Source organism: Podarcis liolepis (genome assembly GCF_965112155.1).
Source record: "Podarcis liolepis genome assembly, chromosome: 6".
Lineage (NCBI taxonomy): Eukaryota > Metazoa > Chordata > Lepidosauria > Squamata > Lacertidae > Podarcis > Podarcis liolepis.
In genome coordinates this window covers 51,850,714-51,873,780 of record NC_139559.1, presented here as the reverse complement: position 1 = coordinate 51,873,780, position 23,067 = coordinate 51,850,714, and the positions used below count along the sequence as shown (strand labels likewise).

The following is a 23,067-nucleotide window of genomic DNA, read 5'->3' as shown; positions in this document are numbered from 1 at the left end:
ACATCAAAGATCCATACTCTTTTTATAGGATTGTTCCTGCACAACAAGTATATTCCATCTGAGGCAGGGGGTATTGACATATAAATATTTGCTGGTGAAGTAACTGGAGACTCAGTACAGGAAGAGGCAAAAGCCACATGTGGTTCTTTCCAGACCAAAAGGATGCAAGGCTGGTGGTTTAGAAGGTTGCATTCACTCACATCCCTCCCATCTCAACAACTGCCTTTGAACTGCTGTCTTTTTATTCCCTTTTAATTGGCATTGCTGACAACAGAAAGGGCTGGAGTGATACAGAAGTGGTATGAACATCTTCCTTCTTTTTTATTAAACATTGGGTCAAGAGGTTGTACACAAAATAAAATAAGTCAGACGTGAAGAATGATACTTCTATGGCAACAAATACTGGGGTGAGCTGGGTTTCCCTGGCCCAGTTTTCTCAGAGTATTGTGAAAAACAAAACTGGAGTCAGACAGTAGGTAATTTTAATCCACATTTTCTAAGCTACCCTTCAGCCCGACCCCTGCCCCACCCCACCCCATTCCCTCCCTGCCCCTTTTAAAACTAGGACACACTGGAACAGGGGAACACAAAGACAAGTGGAAGAGCTGTGTTGCTCCTGCTTCCTACCCCCCAACTTTATTTTTCATTGGAAGAAGTTAAAAAATTAAGATGAACCACTTAAGCAGTGGTGGGAGGTGGAGCAGCAAGAAATGGGACCAGGAAGGCTGTCCTCCAGAGGGCACCAGACTCTGCAGGTGCCATCAAAGGCAACGGTTTAGAAATGGAGTTGAAAATAAAAGACACACATAAGCAAGAGAAAAATGTGTTCCCTGCTCCCCATCTGCCAAAGGAAAGACGCATCTTCCCACGCGCGTATAGCATACAGCTCTTGCACGCATCTATCCATAGGCATGTGGAGGAAGGCCAAAAAAATTGATTATTTACACTATGGGCCCAACTGTTTCACAGCCAACAATCTGGCTTCCTGGGGTCTTTGTATTCCATAACTGGAACCACACCACAGCATAAACCAGCAGAGGCAGGGCGAGTGCTGTGGCTGACAGCCCATGGGCCAAGTCCACGCACTCTGATGGCAGGCTTGGCCATTTCCACCTTGGTCTCCTCTCTTCCAGGGCTGTTGTGTCGCGGTGGTTCTGCATGAACTCTTGGTCCATCCTCTCTACTCATCAGACACCACCCACCAGCCCCTCTTCACCAACAGTGCTGGCGGAGCAGGGAACCTGAGAAATGTTCATTTTTTCTCATGTTCGGATATGCTTAACAAAACCAAAATCCCCAGCCCACAACACATTTCAAGTATCCCCCAAACAAAAAGAGAATAATTATAAATAATTAGAACTTTACAATTTAATAATCGACACATATACTATCGTATTTACAGTATCATAAATGCTTCTGTTACTTTTAGTAAAGCAATCCCTGAGAACAGTTAACGTTAGGTCTTTTTTTCAGTTAAGGATCTTCACAAAAAAGAAAACGGTGAAACGTGCCCGTCTTGGCAGGCTGCACCTCTTACAAGGCCACCAGCCAAGAGCCAAGGTGGCAACACAAGAGGCTGAGCGACGCATTACCATGCCTCCTTCGAGGTGGTTTGCATTTCAGCCTCCATCCGCCATGCCCTTTGGGAAAGAGGTATTCAATTTTTCCTGGTTAGCTTTTGGTATTGCCGAGGTGTTTGCGAGTGGGTGGGAAGCAAACCCTTCCTGCCGTGCTGCTTTTGGTTTACGTTCCTCAAAATAATAATAATCCAGGAATCCTCTCTGGATGGAAAACATTGTCTGGCCCAGTAGGCATGATTCCACCAACAGGGATCAGGGTTCCTTCCTTCTTTCCTTCTTCTTTTTTTCAACTAATGCAGAAGCTCATCCAAACCGCTCCCTCACTAGCAACATGAGCTTCTTCTTGCCCTTGTATATCTGCTTGAGGTTGTCTATGAACTGCGCAAACTGAATGTGGCCGTCCTGAGCCAGGAGGAAAGTCTCCCGAGCTTTGCTGAGAAACTCTATGAACTCCCCGTAGTGCCGCGGGCTGATGTGGGTGAGCCGAGAGTGCGTCGTGTTGATGTAAGCGCTTATCGTCGCGTCCAGCAGTTGGCGCAAAGGCGCTTTGTCTGTGGACATCAGTTTCCCAGAGTTCCTGCGGCCAGGAATCCCTGCAAGGCCCGGGGCTGTCATGGTGCAGCGGCGCAGGATGTCGGACAGCACCGTGGCACAATGCACGCTCTTCACCACCAGTGGAATGATGGCCGCCAGCTCATTCTTGCCCAGAGAGTGGCTGAGTGCACATGCCCAAAGCACGTCGTTGATGGCCGGGTGCGTGTCCTGGTTATAGGCAAGGTTGAGGTGGGTCATGGCGAGAGATGCCAGCTTGAACGCCCGCAGAGGGTACCCACGGTGCTCCATGTACCGTGCAATGGTGAAAAGCTGCGAGTAAGTCATGCCTGTGGAAGCAGCATCTATCACAATTTGGTAGGCAGTCTCAAAGGCGATGTGGTCTTTCTCGCAGAGGGTCAGGGCGGAGAGAGCGCAGTTCTGGGGATCCTTCATGGCGCACTGCAGGGCCAGTGTGCGGGCACAGCTGGCCAGTTCTTCTCGCTGCGGGTAGTCCAGGCTGAGGCGCAGGATGGTTGTGTGGGACATCACCGTCGCTGCTACTATGCTGGTGGCTTCAGTCGGGGTGAAGAGGGTGTACCAGCTCTGCAGGATGCTGACTAAGGCTCGTACACCTGCAAGAACGGAGCACAAGCTTTTCAACCAATAGTAAAGTGGCAAGCATGATGTTGGAGCACTTGAGTATGTGGCAGTGGCAAAAAAAGAGCCGAGTGACTGCTTCAAAACAGTCTTCATAAATATTATGGACATTGGGCTCTGCAGTGATAGAAAGGTGCAGGCTAAGTCAGCCACACCCTAACCTCTTAGTCTGTATCCTGGAAGCTGGACATCGCTGCTAAATTTGGCAAGGCTCACAATGAAGGGCTGTGCCAGTAACCAAAACTGCTATGATCACAGGAAGCTTAGTGTCTGGCTTAACATTATAGGTGGAAGGCCTCTGGTTTATGTTAGCCAAAAAAAAGATGTTTTTAAAAGCTGAACACAATGGTATCTTCCTTAGTATAAAATTACATTTATCTGTTGCTGTTGTTTTGCTAGTGCAGGGATCTTATCACATGGGAAACGGCTACATTTGTGGATGTTTGGGTGCTGATGCATGTAGCCTGCAAGACATGGAGCAATGACTCAAGATGTCCTTGATTTGAATCTTACCTCCGCCACAAACTCAGCAAGAGTTCTCAGGCAAGCCTTTCTCTTTCAGTCCTCACATTTGAGACATGGGGATGATCAGTGCCCATCTAACATAATTGTTATGAGGATTTCAGCAAGATGTGAAGTCCTTTTAACACTTGAAAGTGTTGTCTTAAATAATATTATCCTTTGTGTGAGCAGGACCTGCCACTGGCTCATCAGAATGTACAGACTCGCTTTGGGCAGCAGCCTCCCTGCAAGATGTGTGAATGAGAGATACCAACCTACTTCTGTAGCACAGGTCACCAGCCATCGCACCATTTCCCTCCGTCTCCAGTTCAAGGTTGATAGGGTCATGCGCATTACCTGGAAAGGCAAATGAGTGGACAATGATTATTTCCCAGAGACAGTCTCAAAGCTTGCACTTTCCTAGATCAGTATAACCCTGTATAACCCAGAGTATGATATGAAGACTGGATGTATTTCTGCTGCAGAAAATAAGCAGAACTGGCTTCATAAGCTCCTTGGATGAAGTCTACCTTGGATGAAGTCTAAGCTGCTTTGAACTTTTCAGGTGGTCGGTAAATTCTGTCCATTAATTAACAGGTAGAGTTGCAGGTTAAGAGTCCACCCTAAAAGCAGCAAGAATGCCCAAGTTCTGAGCCAGGTCCAGACTCTACCACTGGCTTCAAGGGAGGCTTGCCATAGCCCTGGAAAGTTCACCGCTTTTCCTAGCGTTCGCCTCTTTCCCTTACCTGCAGTCCCAGCTCCAGGGCCACATTGAGCAGGGTTGTGTCAGAGTTGTTATCCGCAGGTGTGGCAATCTTGAAGGCATCCTGGGCCAGCTTAAAGATCAGAGAGGAGGAGTGGATGTTCTTTTGAATGGCTTCCAGAACCGTACGTAGGCGCAGCATGTCCCCTGGATTGGAGACAGGAAAGAGCTCACCTACTGCCTGGCAGGTTGCCAACTCCCTACTAAGACATCAGCATTCTCACAATTAAACTAGACAGTACTGCACTCCTAAACATCTGGGAGCAGAGCAGAAAAGTGGATTCTTCCTTTCCCTCACAGCCTTGCTGGGGAGAATTGGGATGAAGTGTACATAAAAGGGACACCTTGAATTTCAGATCAAAGCCTTTTCGTCTGCTCTATTAAGTGTTCACTTGACCCCTCCTCAACCCCCAAATTCTACCCACTTCAGCCTTTCTCAACTCAAGCAAATATCCTGTGGAGAACAACAACAAGAGTGCTTGGGAACAATGGAATCTGCCGTATACTGAGTCAGACCATTGGTTCATCTAGCTCAGTATTGTCTACATTGACCAGGGGCTCCTCCACACTTCTGCTTGTCCAGTGCCTTGGAAGCATGAATCCAAACGGTTTTCCTTTTCACCTGCACTTTCTAGCCACAAGTCCCAAGTGGTTTTTCCCTCACACGGCTCCTTTCCAAGGGAAAACATGCTCTTTAGTGCTAAATCAGAGCAAAGGTCAATCTGGAGAAAACCTGAATTGCCCTTTGCTCCGACTGAGCGTTAGAGAGTGGTTTTCCCCAGGAGAAAGCAGTAGGACAGGAAGAAGTGTGGATGAACCCTAGTGGTGGCTCTGCAGGGTCGGGAGCGGGATGCTAGACATTTGGTCTGAGCCAGGAGAGCTCATCCTACACGCCGCAGACATCCTAATAAAGATGGAAATTTAGTAATGGGAGTTTTAAGTGATGAAAGCCAAATCCCTGACGATAAACAGAGGCCAGAAATGTTGCAATGATCACATTTCTCTATAGGGCATGCCCCAAACTGATTAAGTGAGCGCCTGTAAATAAAACTGGAAGTCCTTGCTGCAAGGTCAAGGAACAGAGACAGAAGTTAGCTGGAGCCTCATAAAACCAGTTCTCAAGGAAATGCCATGTGGGTGGACTGTGCGTAGAGGAAGAGAGCAAGTTATGGGGCAGCAGAGATAGGAAGGGAGTGCTCACTGAGGCTACCTTGTCCAAGGACCACCCAAAACGTGTGAGTCAACCCACCCACCAATGGCCAAAGCTGTCCTTCATTGATTTTTTGAACCACACTGGCTTTCTTCATTGCACAGGTCCAAATAGTGAGCAAGCCAGCTAGTGTTTCTGGTGGCTACAATCCATTACGCAAGGAGTCCTTCACCTACCTTTGGCTGCTGTCAGCATAGTGGAAGCAAGTTCACACTGTTGTGATTCCAAGTGTCCCAGAGTAAACCAGCGCGGGTATCTGCTAGGCACCACTGAAACAATATGGTGAGGGTGGGTGACGTCGCCTGAGGCTGTCGTCTCCAGAACGGGCAGCCTAGGGAGAACCAAACCAGCAATGTCAGGCCAGTGAAGAAGGGATACCTGCCAGGGGTTGGGTCAGTCTAAAAATTTTTTGGGCCTTCTTTGTCCATGGTATGCTGTCTGTAACAACTCTGTAGTAAACCTTGAGGTCTTCTACAACATATGGATGCAAGACCGGCCTTGAACAAAACTTGAAAGGCCACTAGAGAGAACTAAGGAGTGATTTATAAACTTGTAAAGAAAAATATAAGTTTAGAAACATCCCCCTCTTGTGCTTTTATGTCAGAGCCAAGCATGATTTGCACACAGCAGTCATCTGGTTTTGCTTAGAGATGGCGGGGAAGGGGGGCTGTCTTGCCCCAGGGCATCTGCTGCAGTTTGGAGCTACCTGCTCACATGTTTCTATTTAAAGCCTCTCCCCCCCCCCCAGCCTTCTGGAAACCAGAACTCTCCCTCCCAGACCAACCTGTTTGCTGGGACACACAGCCACTACAACACCTGATGGCTTCCTGCATTTCCTGTTATGCCCTTCCTGATAAGAAGAACAAAGGTACCACCCAAGAGACCAAAGGCATTGCTCTATCCAGTCCTAGCCTGCTTTCTCTTTTCAACACACTACACAATCTGGTTCACACGACACAACAAAACAAACTATGGCTCAGTGAGACTCCGTGGACGTGCAGGGCTCGCACACTTTGCAGCTGCTTTTCCCCCACCCCCCATCCTTCCTACTGCCAGGCCATAGCTGAGGGTTGCTGCTCATGGATAGTGAGGAGAGAGCTTAAGCCGGAATCCCCATTCCAACAACATTGTGAGCCATGGTGCAGCAGTCAAAGGCCAGGATGAAGCAAAGCCTCCTCTCCTGGGATCTTGCATGTCCATGTGTCAGCTTGGTTGTGTCATGGGGACCGGCTCTTCTATCTGGCAGGAGCAGCTATAAGCAGACTCTTTGCATTGGTTACTAAGGGTGTTATGTGGGGTCCCCATCAGGGAGCATTCCCAACCCTCCAGTTCTGTACTCCATCACTACAATTTGCCTGAAACCCATGTGACGATACTAGAACTACTGGGTTCTTAGAATTTCAGAATGCTGTTCTGACTAAAATACCCGTTTTCAAAAACAACAACAACACCTATATAAGTAAGGAATAAACAGCCTATTGATGAAACAGACCAACTGCACCTGCTAATCAGTAACTTTGTCTTTGCATTCCCTTTTAAAGGAAAATGCATACTAATTCTTCCTTGAAAAACCTGCCAGGAAAATAAATAGTACTGTAGCAAACTGGATGCTGGAGAAGTTTGAGGACAGAATAATTGAAGACACAGAGCAATCTGGGGGGGGGGGCACTTGCTATTCCCACCTTCATATTGCAATCTGCCTTTTATTAAATGAAGGAAGGGGAAGGGTGGTACCAACCTCATGGAGCGCAGTGCCAGCTTGTAGGCCAGGTCAGCGTCGTGGGGCAGCAAGGCAGAAAACAGGTACTTGGCAAAGGTGTGCATGGGGACGCTTTCGCGATGGATGACCTCGCCAAGGCCACTGAAAGGGCCACCTAGTCAGGAGCAGAGCCATGTCAGCATCTATCCTGCAACCAGACCCTTTGAATTTAAGCCAGAGAGTTTTGCTGGCTCAACAGTCCCGCAAGCAAGAGGATACCTCCCAACTGGCCTCTGTTACATAATACAGATTCAGACCAAAGAAGCTGGGTTCCTAAGTATCGGGGAGGGCCTACTTGATTTTGAAATTGCAGACCCAAAGAAATCAGAAGCACAGCCCCTTTAACCATCACACGGAAGGCCTGCTGTTGCTCCCCTTCTTCCTGATGCACCAGAAGCTAGCAGGGGGCAAAAGACACTCTCCCTGCCCCCCCCCCCGTTGCTGCTCTGGCCACACACTGAACTCCTCCTCCATATACGGAGACTGCAGAGGTTTGAAAATGCTGGCACAGTGGAGAGCATGGGGAAAGCAGAAATTTGCAAGAGGCTGACTTGGATTTCCTTCTTGACACAGCTGCAAGTGGGGAGCCTTGCAACAGAGGAGCTGCTATCCCCACTGCAACGGGTTCCTTTTCACTGAAAAACCTCCTCAAACCAGCATCGTGTGTTTTAAGAGGGTTTGTGAGTGTAGGGGAAAATGGGGGAAACAACCTGTATGGAGAACATCAAGTTAAAGCATAAGAAGAGGGGCTTGTTTTTGGTTTTGGTGGGATTTCTAGTGCTCAGGGAAGGGTGATATCTATACTGAGATCCTATCTCATTATGGTCCCAACCCCCATCCCATAATACATACATTGCTCCGATCAAATATCCTTCTGACCATCCATACATGATTGGTGTAAGTTATTGTGATCAAGAGGGATTTTCTGCAGAATATGCTGCTTAATGCAGGGAATTTAAGACTGTTTCAGGGTAGTAGGTTCAGCCTCCTTCCTCCAGAGCGGCTGAGGGCAGCATCTCAGTCCTCTCACCTTCCAGGAGCAGGATACACTGTTTGCGTAGCGTCTGCACCAGCACAGCGTCCAGCTGCAGCTCCTGCAAGCGGGCAATGATTTGCTCCTCGTTGCGCCACACTTTGTCTTGAGCATAAAGGCCCTCTGGCATCACCCGCTGCTGCCCCATCCCCATCAGCGCGACTTCCAAAGCAAGGGATAGGTAGGATTCCCCACTCTCAGGGCAACTGTTGGCCACAGGCACATGTTGATACACGGGAGGCTTGGCATCGCCAGCATCTAATGGAGAAGAGAGATATCAATAAGATGGGCAGTGCAGCCTGCAGGTAGGGTCTCCCTCCTTCCAAAATTCATAGCCTGATTGGCTCCATCACTGCCATTGGTCCTTCTTAGCCTACTTGCTTTCAGAAGACAGCACAGTGCCTGCCTCCTGGCACTGCTCACGTGACCAGATGTACTGGGCTGAGCTGTGTTGAGCTTCACAGTTCTTTAATTCATACCGGCACTGGGGAGCTGCAAGGTAGGAAGGCCATAAAGCACCTGAGCCCCTCAATTCACCTACAGCAGGGAGAGAAAACTTACAACTTTTCAGCTGTCATTGGCCTTCGACTCTCTGGCTATGCTGGCTGGGGCTGATGGAAGTTGGACACCAGCAATATCTGGAGGGCTACAGTTCCTCCCTCCCTGATTAACAGGGCATGTTAGGCCAGAGGGAGCTGAACACTCAGACAGTCTGCAGGCCAGCACTTGTTTCTGGGACCAACAACTGACTTTTGCATATTTCACAGAAACGGTTTGCCCAAAGACCTCTTCCTCTGGTCAGCACAGGGTGTCCCACAGGAATCCAACCACAACATACTAAATAGGCTCTTCCAACTCTATAGACTGCAACAGCAGAAACTTGAAAATGGCTCCAACATGGAAGCTCAGGGAAAGAGCAGAAACTCTGCTCTGGGCTCAGGGTTTGGCAGTCTGGGGTTCTCATATACTCATACCTGAAATTTCAAGGCAGTTTTCATCCTCTACTCGACATGCTTCTGTCAAAGTGAGAAATAAGCAACCAATGGGATTGAGGGGGTGCCCCACCCAGCTCTCCAGATTTGTGATGGTGGTTGCTCCTCTCTGCAGCAGTTCTGGAGTAGGCAAATAGAATAAGGGGAGTGGGGAGAAAATCCCACAGTAATTACTTATGATCCTTCCTCTGGTTCCATCTTCCAAGGCATAAAGCTTCACAAGCCTGGCAGAGGACAGTCAAGACTCCCCTGTATACACTTCCCTTTCTTTTTGCTGTGTTGGTACCATGTTCTTCCATTGTGACAAGACTGAGCTTACTATTAGGCAAGGTGAGCTGGTCACTGTCCTGGCTCCCAACCTCAGACAAAAGACTTTGACTCTCAGCTTGGGAAATTCCCAAAAGCTTTATTGGTATAAAGTCAGCACAGAGTTTCAGCATCAGCTGTAAGGGCATGATAAGCAGAATTCTAGGATGAGCAAAGCTGTTGTCCCACAACTTGACACACCCGTCCTATGGGGAACTGTTGGATCTGTTCACCCTTGATAATGGGACCAGAATCCTACCCTCCCTCACCCTCCATCTTAGCTGCCTCTGCCAATTCACCAGCTGCCTCTTCAGCTATCCAGGGACAGGTGCTCTCAGGAGGTGGAATGAGTCGAAAATGTTGGAAGAGGGGTTTGGGGGCTGTTGTTGTTTTACTGTTTGGAAAAGCTCTAGGCAGCTCCTGCAGGGCCCTACAATGCTCATAAAAGCACCTAACTATCCTTCGACAGCCAACCTAAACCCACAACAACAGGCCAACTCATACCTTTCTTTTGATGCTTGTATATCTCCAGCTGCCTCTGTTGTTGCAACCTCAGGGTGTTGATAATAGCCACCGTTAGGCGGAGTGCTTCCTTAGGATATCCATGGGAACGAAGGGCATCGACACGGGCACAGGCTGTGGGAACGTGTTCTGTGGCATAATACAAACAGTGTGTGCAATTAAGCCGGCAATATAGGCAAATGGTATTGTCTGTGTAAGCAAATCAACTCTATGATCAGCAGCTTGGGATTCAATTTCTGTATCTAAATTCTCTATTTTGTTGCCTTGTTCTTTATTAGAACCAAACCATGTGTGCATAAATATTACGTGGGGTTGTTGTTTTACATAGAGGAATTTCCAAATATACAGTCCTCCACCTGCAATCTGAAGTGGCAAAGACCCAGGTGGGCTGTCCTATGTTATTCTGATCACACGGTCTGGCTCCTAATCCTGCCAGCCCACAGTTGCTCCTGCCAGAAACAATAACGGACCCACCTCTTACTTTCCAATGCAACCAAGTCCACCCATCAAGTTAAGGGGAGGGCTCAGTAGAAGAGAAGAACATGCTTTCTATGCAAAAGGCCCCAGGTTCAATCCCTGCTAGTCCTGGGAGAGACCCCCGTGTGAAACCCTGGAGAGCTGGTGTCAGTCAGTATCAACAATGCAAAGCTGGATGGACCAGGGGTCTGACTCGGTATACAGCAGCTTCCTATATTCCATCAAGTGAAACTAGTCTTTGTGCAATGGCCAGACACTTTGAAGATGATGGCTGATTCCAAACAGGCAGAAACAGCATGTGGTGCATGTTGCTCCTAGACTTCCAACTGCAGGTGAGGAATTGCATGTTAAGATGTTTCCTCATAGGAAAGACCTGTGTTTCATAGGGAAAGCTGCCAAGTAAAGGATAAGGTTTTCAGCCTGGCCTTCTCCCTGGCATGCTGGATTTCCAATGGAACAGAGGCATCTGCATTTGCTTTGTATAACTGATGCTGAAAATGTTCCCCGCATCCAGCTCCATCCTAAAAAGGACCACACTTAGCTGTTCCACCCCTCGCACCTCTCAACTCTCCTTGCCTAGGAAAGACTTGCATCTCATCCTGCAACTTGGGCTCATCTCCCTTAATTCCTCACTGGAAGCACTTCTCCACTGAGTGTGCATTCTGCGTCATTCCTGAGCATCTCAATTACTCGGAAACAGCTTGCCCCTGTGAGAAACACCATTGTGCGGCACAGAAATTCATCTGTTCCTGCTGGTTGATCTCCACCTGAAGTCACAGTTGCTGTGGAGAGGATTGCGACTCTGAGGGAGAAGTCATAAGGGGGAACAGATGACACGCACGGGGGTCGGGGGGAAGCAACAAAGGGCCCGCTTCTCCGCAAAGGTCTCTGCCGTGGAGAAACGTAGAAGCCAAAGTCAGAGGAGCATGACTTCCTCTAAAGGAAGCATTTTCTACAAGGTCTCCAAAGGCCTTTAAAATGCAGCTATACTCCCTCCTCCAAATCTCCTGCTATTAAAGGCTACAGATGAGCAGAAGGCTTGAGGCACAAACATTTCAAAAAGAATCTCTAGTGATCGTGCATCATATAAAGCACGGCATCATTCAAATGCTGCTGGCAAATCAAAAGCAATTCCATGGTGCTGCTGATGTCCTCTAGGAGGAGCTCCCAAAAAACCCAGAGAGTGGGAAGACAAGACAATAACATTTCAGAATCACAACGTGTGGGATTAATTCCTTTGGCAAGTCAGACATCTCGCAAGCTAGGGAGGAATTTATGTAAACCACTGAGGGCTGAGGAGCAGGATAAAGCAAAGTTTCATCCAGAACTTTTTGTGGCTCCAGACGGTTGTTCCACATGATTCAAATGGTGCCACTCAGGATCTCATGCATTGCCATGGATGCCAGGCTGTGGTACTTGAATTGTGCCCAGGCACATCTGCTGCAAGGGATGAGACAGGTGCACCCCTCAGCTTCACTGCCACGCCTTAAGATATTGCCACCCCAAGCAATCACTTGGGTTGCTGGTGCAGTTGGTTCAGCTCTGGTGGGGTGCTAGAGAGTCCCTGAACTTCAGTACTCTGAAGAGCATAGCAAATGTTGCTCTTGATGGTGCAGCCTGAGTACTCAGCTGTAGAAGCAGAGACTCTGGGAGAAACTGCAAAATTGTCTTCCTGTGATGACCACACCTATAGCACTCTGACAACATGTGACTAAGCACATCTGCAGTGTGAAGGAGTTTGGGTATCTTGGTTTTGGCCTTGCTGAGACACACACACACAAGTGTGTGTGTGTGTGTGTGTGTGTGTGTGACCACACACTATCTTCTTCCTGTATAGCTGCTACCACAGCTTAATGTTTGAACCATAGATGTGGAGTGTCAGGAAGATAAGCATCTTTGTTGGCATTACAGCCTTGGACAAACTTCTCCAAGGCAACGGCCTTAAGTTACTGTGCAGTATAAGGCTTTCCCCATCCTGAAACAAAGAAAGTTTCAAGAAATAAAGGAATTCAGTGTTGTGCTATATGACCATTCCATCAGCGCGAATATTTCTGCTTGCCAGATGGAACTATCTCCCCTCTTGCAGGACTCATTACACTGGCTCTTGCTAACACAACTGCTTAGATTAATCTGTCCCTTGGTATCCCAAGAAAAGGACCAGAGGCCAGGTAAGATGACTTTGAGGCCAGGCACAAGCTTCCTGTTAAGGGACCCAAGTCTGCATAGGAAATGACTAGATGCCATAAATTCTCAGGTTCTGCAAGGTGAGTAAATGATGTGTTCTTCCCTAAAGTGACCACAAATGTGTACTTTTCTTATTTTACCAGAGTAGGATTCCAAATTTAATTTTCCAGTCATCTCTTGAGCAAACACAATATTCTTCCTTCAGCATACTGGAATCCCCAGAGTAGTGTGCTACCAAGCAAGAACATAATGGCTGCTACCAAGAAGAGTAACAACTTACCCAGCCACAAAGGCTGTCCTTGTGAGTTGAAGAGGAGGCCCTCACCCTCCCTTTGATAAGAGGGAGAGATGTAGAAGTCGCTGCTGATTATCCGCTGGAGGTGGCTGTCCTGCCAGTGCAGGTCACAACCTTCAATGGCACGAGTGAACACTGTGCGTCTTGACCTTGCTAAAGAGCCTACAAGGAAAAGAGCACACAGGGTAGCCAAGTGTGTTGCATGGACTTGGTTAATGTTTGCCACCATGGGTCTGACCACTGAGGTGCTCAGCCATCACCACAACAAACCACACCACAATAAGCAGAATTTCCTGTCACCATGTTTTTAAAATTTAACCATATCCAAACAAAGTAATTCACTAGAGATTTGCTACCACACATGTCTAATATATCCCTCCTGCTTGCAGCAGGACTGCTGGCAAGCAAAGACTTGAAAATCCCAGATTGTACCACTGCTATAAATTAATTAGGGCAAATCAGCATGCATTCAATCTAAATAGCTGTCCAATTTAGAGATAGATTTGAGGCCAAAGGGTGAGGAGGGCTGACAGTTAAGGAGCTTTGGGTTTTTAATCCAAACTGTGGGAGCATTCGCAGTTTAATGGGAGGAGGCTTCCAATAACTAATTATGCTTAGAATTGCTAAACGCCCTACAAAACAAAACGGATGCAGTTTCCTCTCTCTACAAGGGTTGCAATGGACTCTTCACAATACAAAGTACACCACTGGTGCTTGTGCAGACTTCACCCTAAAGTTCAAGCTATACGAATGGGTTTCATCACAATAAAATGCAGCCCAGGGGATATTTGAGGACACTGAAAGGATTCACTGAACTTTAACTTCTTCTTTTTAAATGTATTGGTTCTTGTTTGTAGTAGTAGTATGCAAAACGACCAATCCTGCAGCAGTCCCAGCCCTCCCTGGATAACCATTCCTCCCATGACCCAAACCCAGCAAGCATGGATAAAGAGAAGGATAGCAAGAGAATGGATGGGGTGGGGAAAGCATGAGCCACCAGAGATACCTAGAAATAGAAATGGGAAAAGTCAGTATTCCGAAAGCTCTAAGAATTCAAGCCAGGCAACATTTGCATTTCAGCAGTTTCCCTCTCAATGAGCTATTTTGAACAGAACATGTATGAAGTGTGTAGTGTGGAAGAAGCCCTACTGATAGGGCTGCTTGTCTCCATACTGTAAACATCACCCTGGTACTTCCATAGAGGAGTCTACCAACTGGCATGCAGAGACAACAATAGGGATAATCTCTCACCTGAGCAAGCTTTTATATTTGAGCACAGTCGGGGTCTTTCCAGATGTTTTTTGTTTGTTCAACAGCTTGTTATAACACTGGGGTTCCCCGGTGTGAAAAACATTACATAGCAGAAGACAAGACACTCTCACCCCCCCCCAACTTACTTTGCCTGTGACTGGAACTCTGAGTAAGTGCACTAGTGATGTTGGGAAGTTCATTGCCGTAATTCCCATCCTCCAGTGGGCAGACATCCATATCTCCCCACTTCCGCAGCTGTCGCAGCCAGCATCCCTTCTCTTCTAGTGTGCAGTGTGGATTTAACACCACACACACCCACAGGGCCCCTGTATGAATGAACCAGGTGCAGAAATGCAGAAGGAGTTATTCACTGATATCTTGTGTAAGCATGCAGCAAGGTTACCCCCAGCCCCTACATTGTTTCCCTGCCTGGGGAATTTTTTTTAAAGAAACATCCACATCTTGCTTCAGGGAAATGCACTGCACATTGGGAGGGAGGATTTATAAAAGCAAATAAATAGCTAAAGTCAACATTTTTCCATACAGAAACTCCACTGTATTCTTGAGAGATGGAAATTGGGAGACAATAATTGCGTATGCATCTGAGATTATTTCGATCTGCCAGGACAAAATTCCTGTTTGAACTGCACATCAAAGACTGCTTTAAAATACTGCAGCAAGCCCAAGAGTCAGAAGTTCCAAATGATACCCTGATTTTTACCCAGTAAACGATTGCTCCACTTTAGAAAAGAAATATCACAATGACATTTCATCTACCATTGTTCTCCAGTCTATTTACATTGAAGAGGTTTTTGATGTTAATTTCTGAAAACTACTCTCCCCAAACTTGAAGTTTTTCACAGCACCCTGCTGTCATAATACTCCTTACTGTGATCTTGGCATAGCTGTCAAACAAAAGAGTGATCAGAATACATAGAAGAGGCAAGGAAGAGATAGTTATGTAAGTTTTTGGACTACAACTCTCATCATCCCTTACCAGGAGCTGATGGGAGCTATAGTCCAGCAACATCTGGAGAGCCACAGAATAGCCACATCTGCCCTAAAGCAACATACAATGCCTCTTTGTTAATAATAATAGAAAGTTTTGTGGCACTTTAAAGACTAACAAATTTATTATGGCATACGTTTTTGTGGACTGCAGTCTACCTCATTGATGCTTTTATTTTAGTTACATGCAAAGGCAAGACAATTTCAACCATAGCATACTAAAAATAGTGTCAAGCTTTTGGTCCTGTGGTACAGAACCTTATTCCAGCCAAGGAAGAGAATTCAGCCTTCAGTGAAAGCTCTATAGCAGAAAGCTGTTTATGGTAGTCCTAAAGCACACACACATGCATGCACACACAGTTATATGTTTGATTGGGCCAATTTCACGGCCTGCAGGAGTTCTATGTAACTCAAAAACCTGCATACATTTCCACCAACAGAACATGCTGTAAGGAAAAGGTATCATTATATCCAGAGCTAATCTTGAGCTTTGCATAACTCCAACTAAGCAGGCTGCTCTCCTCTCACAACTGGCACTGACTGGGACTCTTCCTGCTGGCTTGGGAAATTACCAATTCCACTCGCAGCCAGAGACTGCAGCAGGTCTGCATAATATATGACCTACTAAGCAACACAGAGCCCACCAGCTATGTGTGGGGCTACCAGGGGCTCTGGTACTTGCCTGTTTGCTAAAACAGGAACTCTGCCAAGGACCTGGTGGGCTTCCACACACAGATGGTGGGCTCTGTTCAGATCTGGTAGGCTGCAGGTTTGGGCTATAGGGCAGCAAAAGCCATCCATGTCTGCCCATTCTGTTTTGTTCATCTTGCCCTCACCCCCACTTGAGAGTCTGTTAATCTCCTTCTCCAGCCTTCTTTTAAGCGGCTCAGACTTTTCCACAAATCTCTGGAGAACGAGCAGGACTTTTTCCCGCCTCCAGAGCATTCTGAACAGCAGCGGCATGGAACTGTTTGGGGGCAGTTCCTGGCATTTCCTTTTGGGGCCCAACCACAAATACAGGGCAGCCACCCTTGAACTTCTAAGAGTCTCTTTCCCTTTCCTCATACAGGGTAAAAGAGTGCAGCTCTATAGATCTGGCTTTTGAAGTCTCCCAGCCGGCAAGTCCTCCCATGGAGTTCAATGGCCTGCAGCAGGGCTGTTTCCCCAACGCTGCCAATTTAAAGAGTCAGTTCTTTTGATAAAGGGCTGGGAGAGTGCCACAATGCTCAGCATAAAGTAATTCACAGAGCTGGCTCCTGGGTGGCAGGTTTCTAAACTCTCCTTTGGGTTTATACAAAACAGCTGATCTAAACCTCAGGCTGCTGGAAGTGAATGACAGGGGATAGACCGCTCTCTAATTGCCCTGTTCTGAAATCTGATACTAGTTACTGTGTTGGGGGAGGGTAATAAGCTACACAGAATTTGTGTCATCAACATATGACTTAACACAGAACCCTGGTCAGAGCCCACTAACATCGTGGTACTTCCTTGAAGTACTAAAGCACAAATAATTTCTGCACAATTATGTTTCTTGGACAATAAATGTATAATTTGCTATTCATTCATATCAAAGTTGTACATCTCTCTTGTGGATGCTGAAACTGCAGCAGTGCCAACTTGGAAATATGCAATGCTTCCTCAAGATACCATAGCCGACTTATAGAATCAACAAAAATAGTTTGTCAACTTGTGTGGGAACAGCAGAAACCTACATTGGCACTGTTTAGAATGTCTCTATTTCAGCAAATATCCAACTTCAACTTACAAACATTGATATTTTTATATAGACAGAAATATGATGTTAATTATAAACCATCATAGCTATCCGGTGTGAACAAGGCTGGCTGGGCCTATGCCTTTCCTCTGGTTGTGTCCAATTTGAATATCTATTTACCTCTTCATAAGTGATTTGTTGCATGAATGTGCACTTTTGCAGCAGGGGACACGATGAGAAAAAGAAAGAGAGAACTTTATTCAGATTTGGAATGACAGAATCCAGGAGTTGGAGTGCAGAATTTGTTTCTATGCATAGATGGCAAACTTGCATGTGAGAACTGTATAGGAATTTGGTTAGCTAACTGACAAGCTACACATGTCCCTAAGATCTGCAAGACCTATTTGATGCCCACAAAAAGTGGCAGCAGAATTAACTGAGTGTATTCCATCAAATGAGTTAGATCCAAAGGATTACAAGTGATGAAAGCAAACAGATCATAGTTAAGGAGAACAAACCTTAACCATGATTCCAGGTTTCCTTGGCTTAGCTGCTGCACTGTTTTAAAAAGACTAGAGAGGAACAAAGCAGGTATGAGTTCCTCTCCACGAACAAGCATCTTTTCACAGTCCTGGTAAGTCATAGCTTTGTCTACCATGATATGCAAATGAAACCACTATTACACAAGTTTGATATGCATGAACTGCCACTGAAGTGAGACTTAGAATGCTTTGCTACCAGGAAGGAAGGAAGGAAGGGAGGGAGGGAGGGAGGGAGGGGATCAGATTGCACTTGCCCATGTTTGGTTTCTGAAAAGTGTGCAAGTAATAACAAGACATCCCTGACCTGAACTCCTGAATCTGGCGTATGTTCAATCCTCAATAGTATCCTACCTCTTGGACAATACCAATACAAAGTAAGCTTCCAGATGTCCACCTTATGTTACCTTTGATAGAGGTCCAGATGGATATGCTTTGAAGGAAATGGAATGAGAACCAGTATATTCTGTATAGTCTTTCTAGCGCAAGCCCTGACTGCTGCTGACACCATTATTTCAGAGCCTAAGAGCAATGAAAAACTGACAACCTGTATGGATGCTGTGCTTTGCATGTTCTGCAGCAACTCATTCTGCAAACTAAGCTTAGTCTGCAATCTGTGGTAGCCTACGATGCTTCGCCTGTCTCTAGGTCTGCAGTCTTCAACTGCCCTGCCCTCACCTAGCCTCTGTATGCACGCTGAACACTTGATTATTTGATTTAGGGGACTAAGCTTTGTTTGACCAGTTTTTAAAAAATGTTTTAGTTGGTTCTCATATGAATGATGAAGATCCACCCTTTCCAAAACACAGGTAGATTTTAGCTAAAGTGTGTTTCTCTCTTCAGACTGAGAACTCATGGAATATGACTAATGTTATCAATGCTTGCTTGAGTTTGAGACATTTTTAAGGTTATCACATTCATGTAAGAGCTGCCGAAAGGACATTTCAATGTGGTGTGTTTAAATGCTCCATGTCTTGTGCACCACCCAACTGTGCGGGCATATCCTTGGAGATGTCAGTGCTGGTGTGCATGGGCACTCTATCTAATCTGAAAATGTTATACCTTGCCTTTCAGACTACTTTCCAATGACTGGGTGACATGCACGATGTAAGCAGTATTTAAATGTTACAGCTTCACAGAAAGCACCATGGAAAAGGACACAGCAGTGTTCACATGGGAGTGGTTAAGTCTAAAATTAGCCCAAGTGGTACATATACTAAAAGCCCTAGTAATCAGTACTGCTATTTATGTCACTGCACAACTGGCTTTTCCATATCACCTTGAAAAGGTGCATATATTAAAATTGCCCATATCATCTTGAACACATGAACTTGCCTTCCAGTGCTGGTTCATCTACCAGTAATGTCCAATCCACCCAGAATAATTCCTTGTGTCCTTTTTTAACCTGGAGAGGAATCCTGGGATCTTATGAATACAAAGCACATTCTCTTTTAAGCTATAGCCCCACTTAAAAATATTAAATAGACACAATCCATTTAAAACAGACACAATTCCAGAAAACTGTCTCACCGTAAACCCTTTAGCTGCACTTTATAAAAAAGCTGCTCCTTCCACTCAAAATAGTATACTGTTACCAATGTATTTATTTATTAAATACATTTTCATAAAATCTCATTAAAAAATTCTTAGCACAACCTTCTTCTCTCTTTCAAAATCTCTCTCGCATAGGCATACGTATACTCAACTATTGTCTATCCTTTAGATCTTTTTAAAAAAGAATTTTTATTAGGAAGATAGTATATTAAGAAAAGGAAAACTTTACCATTTTTCTCTTAAGACCACAGTTTTCCATGGCCAGGATTTCACAGATGCCTATAAGGATATTATTTGTAATGGCAGAGAAAGGACTTGTCCATGCATAGAGTTGCAGCTTAGACCACCCCCTCAGGCCTCACTGGTGCTGACACAAACTGAGAATGTGCCTAGAAACACACTCCCAAGACCCTCCGCAATGTGCAGATGTTTCTGAGGACAGGAATCTTGAACACCACCATCATAAGGAGAGACTAGAGGTGACCACAGTGCCACTGACTGAACTGAAACCAAAACCCAAAGTCCAGATGTAATAATGCCAAACCATAATCTGGCACTACAAGAACAAGCCTTGGGCTCACACATTCCCTCCTCTTCCTCTATTGACTTGAGTCCAAACAAAATGGCAAATTATAGTTTATGGAAAACCAGGAAGTGTGGGAGGTAATTGGAGCTTGTGGAGCCTGAGGCTTGTTTGTTTTGTGTTTCATCTGAACTAAGCCTATTTCCCCCTCATTTTATTCTCTCTACCCCACCCCCCTGCAAACCTAGCCCAATCCCCAACTGTAAACAAAGGAAATACATAAACTGTCTCCAGAGAGATTAAGGTCAAGCTGTAGTCCAACTGTTTTCAATCTACTTCTCACAATTAGAATCTAATCTCCAATAGTGCACTGCAGCAATTAAAGCTCCAAAGATTCTCATGCAATGGCAATATTAGCTTTGCTCTTGTGTTTCAACTGGCAGAATAATCTGCACACACCATTTGTGCTTTAAAGAAATGTCTGACGTTACTGGGAATAAAAGCCCTCCTTTCCGTGAACCATGGATCTGAATACCAGTTGCTGGAAAGCAAGATGCAGAGAGGGCTATTGAGCTCATGTCTTGCTTTTGGGCTTCCCAGGCTAGATGAACCTTTGCTGATGCTGTTATGCTTAACATAGATCTCAGTTCACACTGCAAACTAGATAGAGGTTTTCAAGTGGAATAATTCAGCCTGCGCTTGAAAGCATGTAGTTCAGGACGGCCAGCTTTCTTCTTCCTGCAAAGATCAGCAAGGCCTTTCTGGAATATAAAAGAATGCTTTCTAACTTGGTGCCCCCCCCAACCTATAAAGGAAAAGGTTGAAGTGCCTCACTGAGGGGCAGTGGACCAGTGTTGTTTGCAGCCTTTAAAAGGGAGATGTATTCTTTGGCTCTGGAGAGAAGGAATACATAATTTTCATAAGGTCCGTAAGAGGCAGAAAAGGTCTAAGGAGCAGGGTTGGGACAGCCTTGCTCCACAAACCATTATTTGGCATTACATGAATGAGCCTCTGGCTCACACATTCCCTCCTCTCTTGATGGTGCTTGCCTCTCTCTTTATGTTTAAATGGTTGGGCAAGCACATGCGTGCGCACACACACCACAGCAATGGCATAGTGGGGAAAGCGCTCAGCCTCCAAATAAGGAGAAGAAGCCCATGCTGTTTGTCACCTAACTGATGTTGTGAGCATGATTTAATATGTACCTGCAACACTCTTGCGACCATGCTCCACACAGCCCAAACAGACATGGCAGCTGGGGTGGGGGGCTAAGGATAGGAATTGTCTGGCTTGCCCAAAAGAAGGGAGAATGACAATCTGCAAACCATCTCTAAAAGGTAGCAATGCATACTTTAAACCAGAAGTGCAAAGAACAGTTTCTTCAATCCTCATTATGCCTTTCCATACAGATAACCCAGACTGCTTTGGGCTGACAGGTTTGCGGTCCCACTTATGAAGTGTTGCTTCCACAGGATTTTGCTGGATCTGGCACAAACCTTGAAAGACAGACTTTCTCTCATGAATGCAAAGAAAACCCGTGAAAACATGTAGGCAGTATATGCTAAAGACTTAGAAACAAATTGTGAAAGGGGAGTCTGGACTTCAGAGCTCTCTTCAGGGGTCAGTGGGCACATATTTCCTTGCTCCAAGGCTCTCAGTCCTTCTTTCCCTTGCCTCTCTGTGTCCCCCTCTCTTACTGCTATCCCAGCCAAGATTATACATGAAAATATACACATTTATACTGACGAGTTGCACTGAGTATTCCGATATACAGAACTGCACTCCTGGTCTCTCTCTCTTTCTCTCTGTTAAAGATCAAACACAGTGCTGGGTTCAGCCTGGCAAGAATATTCCTCTCATCACCTCTAACAGTACAAACTCGGCTGTACTTCAGGCCTGGGCTGCAACACTATTTTCATTTCAAATTGGGATCAAACACTACTCAATTTGGCCGATAGAAACAGCAGGCTTCTTGGCTTGAAGGATAAATACTAGCTGCCCTGAGAGATATAGCAGTTGCATTTGGACATCATAATAAACACGGTTTATTTGATCAACTTTATTATGACAGGAGTACATGTGAAAAAGATCTAGGAGTCTTGGTTGACCACAAACTTGACATGAGCCAACAGTGTGACGCAGCAGCTAAAAAAGCCAATGCAATTCTGGGCTGCATCAATAGGAGTATAGCATCTAGATCAAGGGAAGTAATAGTGCCACTGTATTCTGCTCTGGTCAGACCTCACCTGGAGTACTGTGTCCAGTTCTGGGCACCACAATTCAAGAAGGACACTGACAAACTGGAACGTGTCCAGAGGAGGACAACCAAAATGGTCAAAGGCCTGGAAACGATGCCTTATGAGGAACGGCTAAGGGAGCTGGGCATGTTTAGCCTGGAGAAGAGGAGGTTAAGGGGTGATATGATAGCCGTGTTCAAATATATAAAAGGATGTCACATAGAGGAGGGAGAAAGGTTGTTTTCTGCTGCTGCAGAGAAGCGGACACGGAGCAATGGATCCAAACTACAAGAAAGAAGATTCCACCTAAACATTAGGAAGAACTTCCTGACAGTAAGAGCTGTTCGACAGTGGAATTTGCTGCCAAGGAGTGTGGTGGAGTCTCCTTTTTTGGAGGTCTTTAAGCAGAGGCTTGACAACCATATGTCAGGAGTGCTCTGATGGGGTTTCCTGCTTCACAGGGGGTTGGACTCGATGGCCCTTGTGGTCTCTTCCAACTCTATGATTCTATGATTCTAGGATTCTAGGAACAATCCACAATTCGAGTTCACACACTCCCCATTACTAGCAGTCATGAAGAGCTTGGAAGCTTCACTTTTGTTTCACATTAACCAAAACTTGTCATTTTGTCCCAAACTGACAAATTGTGGTTAATCCTAACCATGGTTTGTTTGAGACAAGCCCACGTCAAAGCATTGGTTAAACTGCAGTCAGTGAAAAATGGAAGCTGAAGCTTCCAATCTCTTTCTTGCAGCCCGGCCAGGCGGGGGGAGGGCGAGGGGAAAGAGTGCTAAAGGCTCACTGCAGCTCTTTCTCATCAAGATAAACCATGGTTTGTTGTGACATCCAAACTCAACCACCATCTCCCAAATAAAAGGCTATGGCAGATTGTCTTGGAATATAAATCTCTTCCCCAGTTTTCAGCCACAAGCAAAGTTCAAAGAGGCTGTTTGCATGGCAGCCTACAGGCCTCTATTACGCTAACTGACAGTGGCAGGCACTTGCCCTGGCTGCTAAAAGGCAAAGATGCAGCCTGCAGGCAAGCTAGCTTTCTATGCATTACTCATTTCCTATGCAGATAAAGAACATGAGGGCAAAAGTTTCTCCAAACTCAGATATTAAATTGCAATTCAAGCCTGTGAAAAGGGGACGGGGACAACCATATCTTGGGGAGGCACCATAGTTTAGAGCATATGCTTTGCATAAAAAGCTCCCACATTCAATTGCTGGCATTTCCAATTAAATTAGAATCTGGCAGATGATGAGAAAAAGGCTTCTGTCAGAGACCCTGGATAGCTGTGGAGAATACGAAGCTAGTTGGACAAATAAACTGACCTGGTATCAGGAAGTTTCCTGTGTCGCTAAATCTGAAAGGAAAAGTTTACTTCTTGAATCAACTTCCCCTCAAAATAATTCTTTCTCTCATGT

General features: G+C 45.8%; 1 protein-coding gene across 4 annotated transcripts in view; it reads right to left on the bottom strand.

Moving 5' to 3' along the window:
• Nucleotides 1-297: 297 nt before the first annotated feature.
• ZSWIM5 (zinc finger SWIM-type containing 5) overlaps nucleotides 298-23,067 on the bottom strand; it is a 120,871-nt gene continuing 98,101 nt past the window's right edge. For all 4 annotated transcript variants that reach the window (XM_083509529.1, XM_083509531.1, XM_083509530.1 and 1 more), the window contains exons 5-14: nucleotides 14,211-14,390; nucleotides 12,799-12,975; nucleotides 9,840-9,986; nucleotides 9,012-9,149; nucleotides 8,035-8,295; nucleotides 6,984-7,119; nucleotides 5,422-5,576; nucleotides 4,019-4,182; nucleotides 3,548-3,629; nucleotides 298-2,746 (exon numbers count right to left, since the gene is read on the bottom strand). In XM_083509529.1, coding sequence (XP_083365655.1) covers nucleotides 1,884-2,746; nucleotides 3,548-3,629; nucleotides 4,019-4,182; nucleotides 5,422-5,576; nucleotides 6,984-7,119; nucleotides 8,035-8,295; nucleotides 9,012-9,149; nucleotides 9,840-9,986; nucleotides 12,799-12,975; nucleotides 14,211-14,390 — 2,303 coding nt within the window. In that variant the 3' untranslated portion in view covers nucleotides 298-1,883. The remainder of the gene's footprint in view (nucleotides 2,747-3,547; nucleotides 3,630-4,018; nucleotides 4,183-5,421; nucleotides 5,577-6,983; nucleotides 7,120-8,034; nucleotides 8,296-9,011; nucleotides 9,150-9,839; nucleotides 9,987-12,798; nucleotides 12,976-14,210; nucleotides 14,391-23,067) is intronic.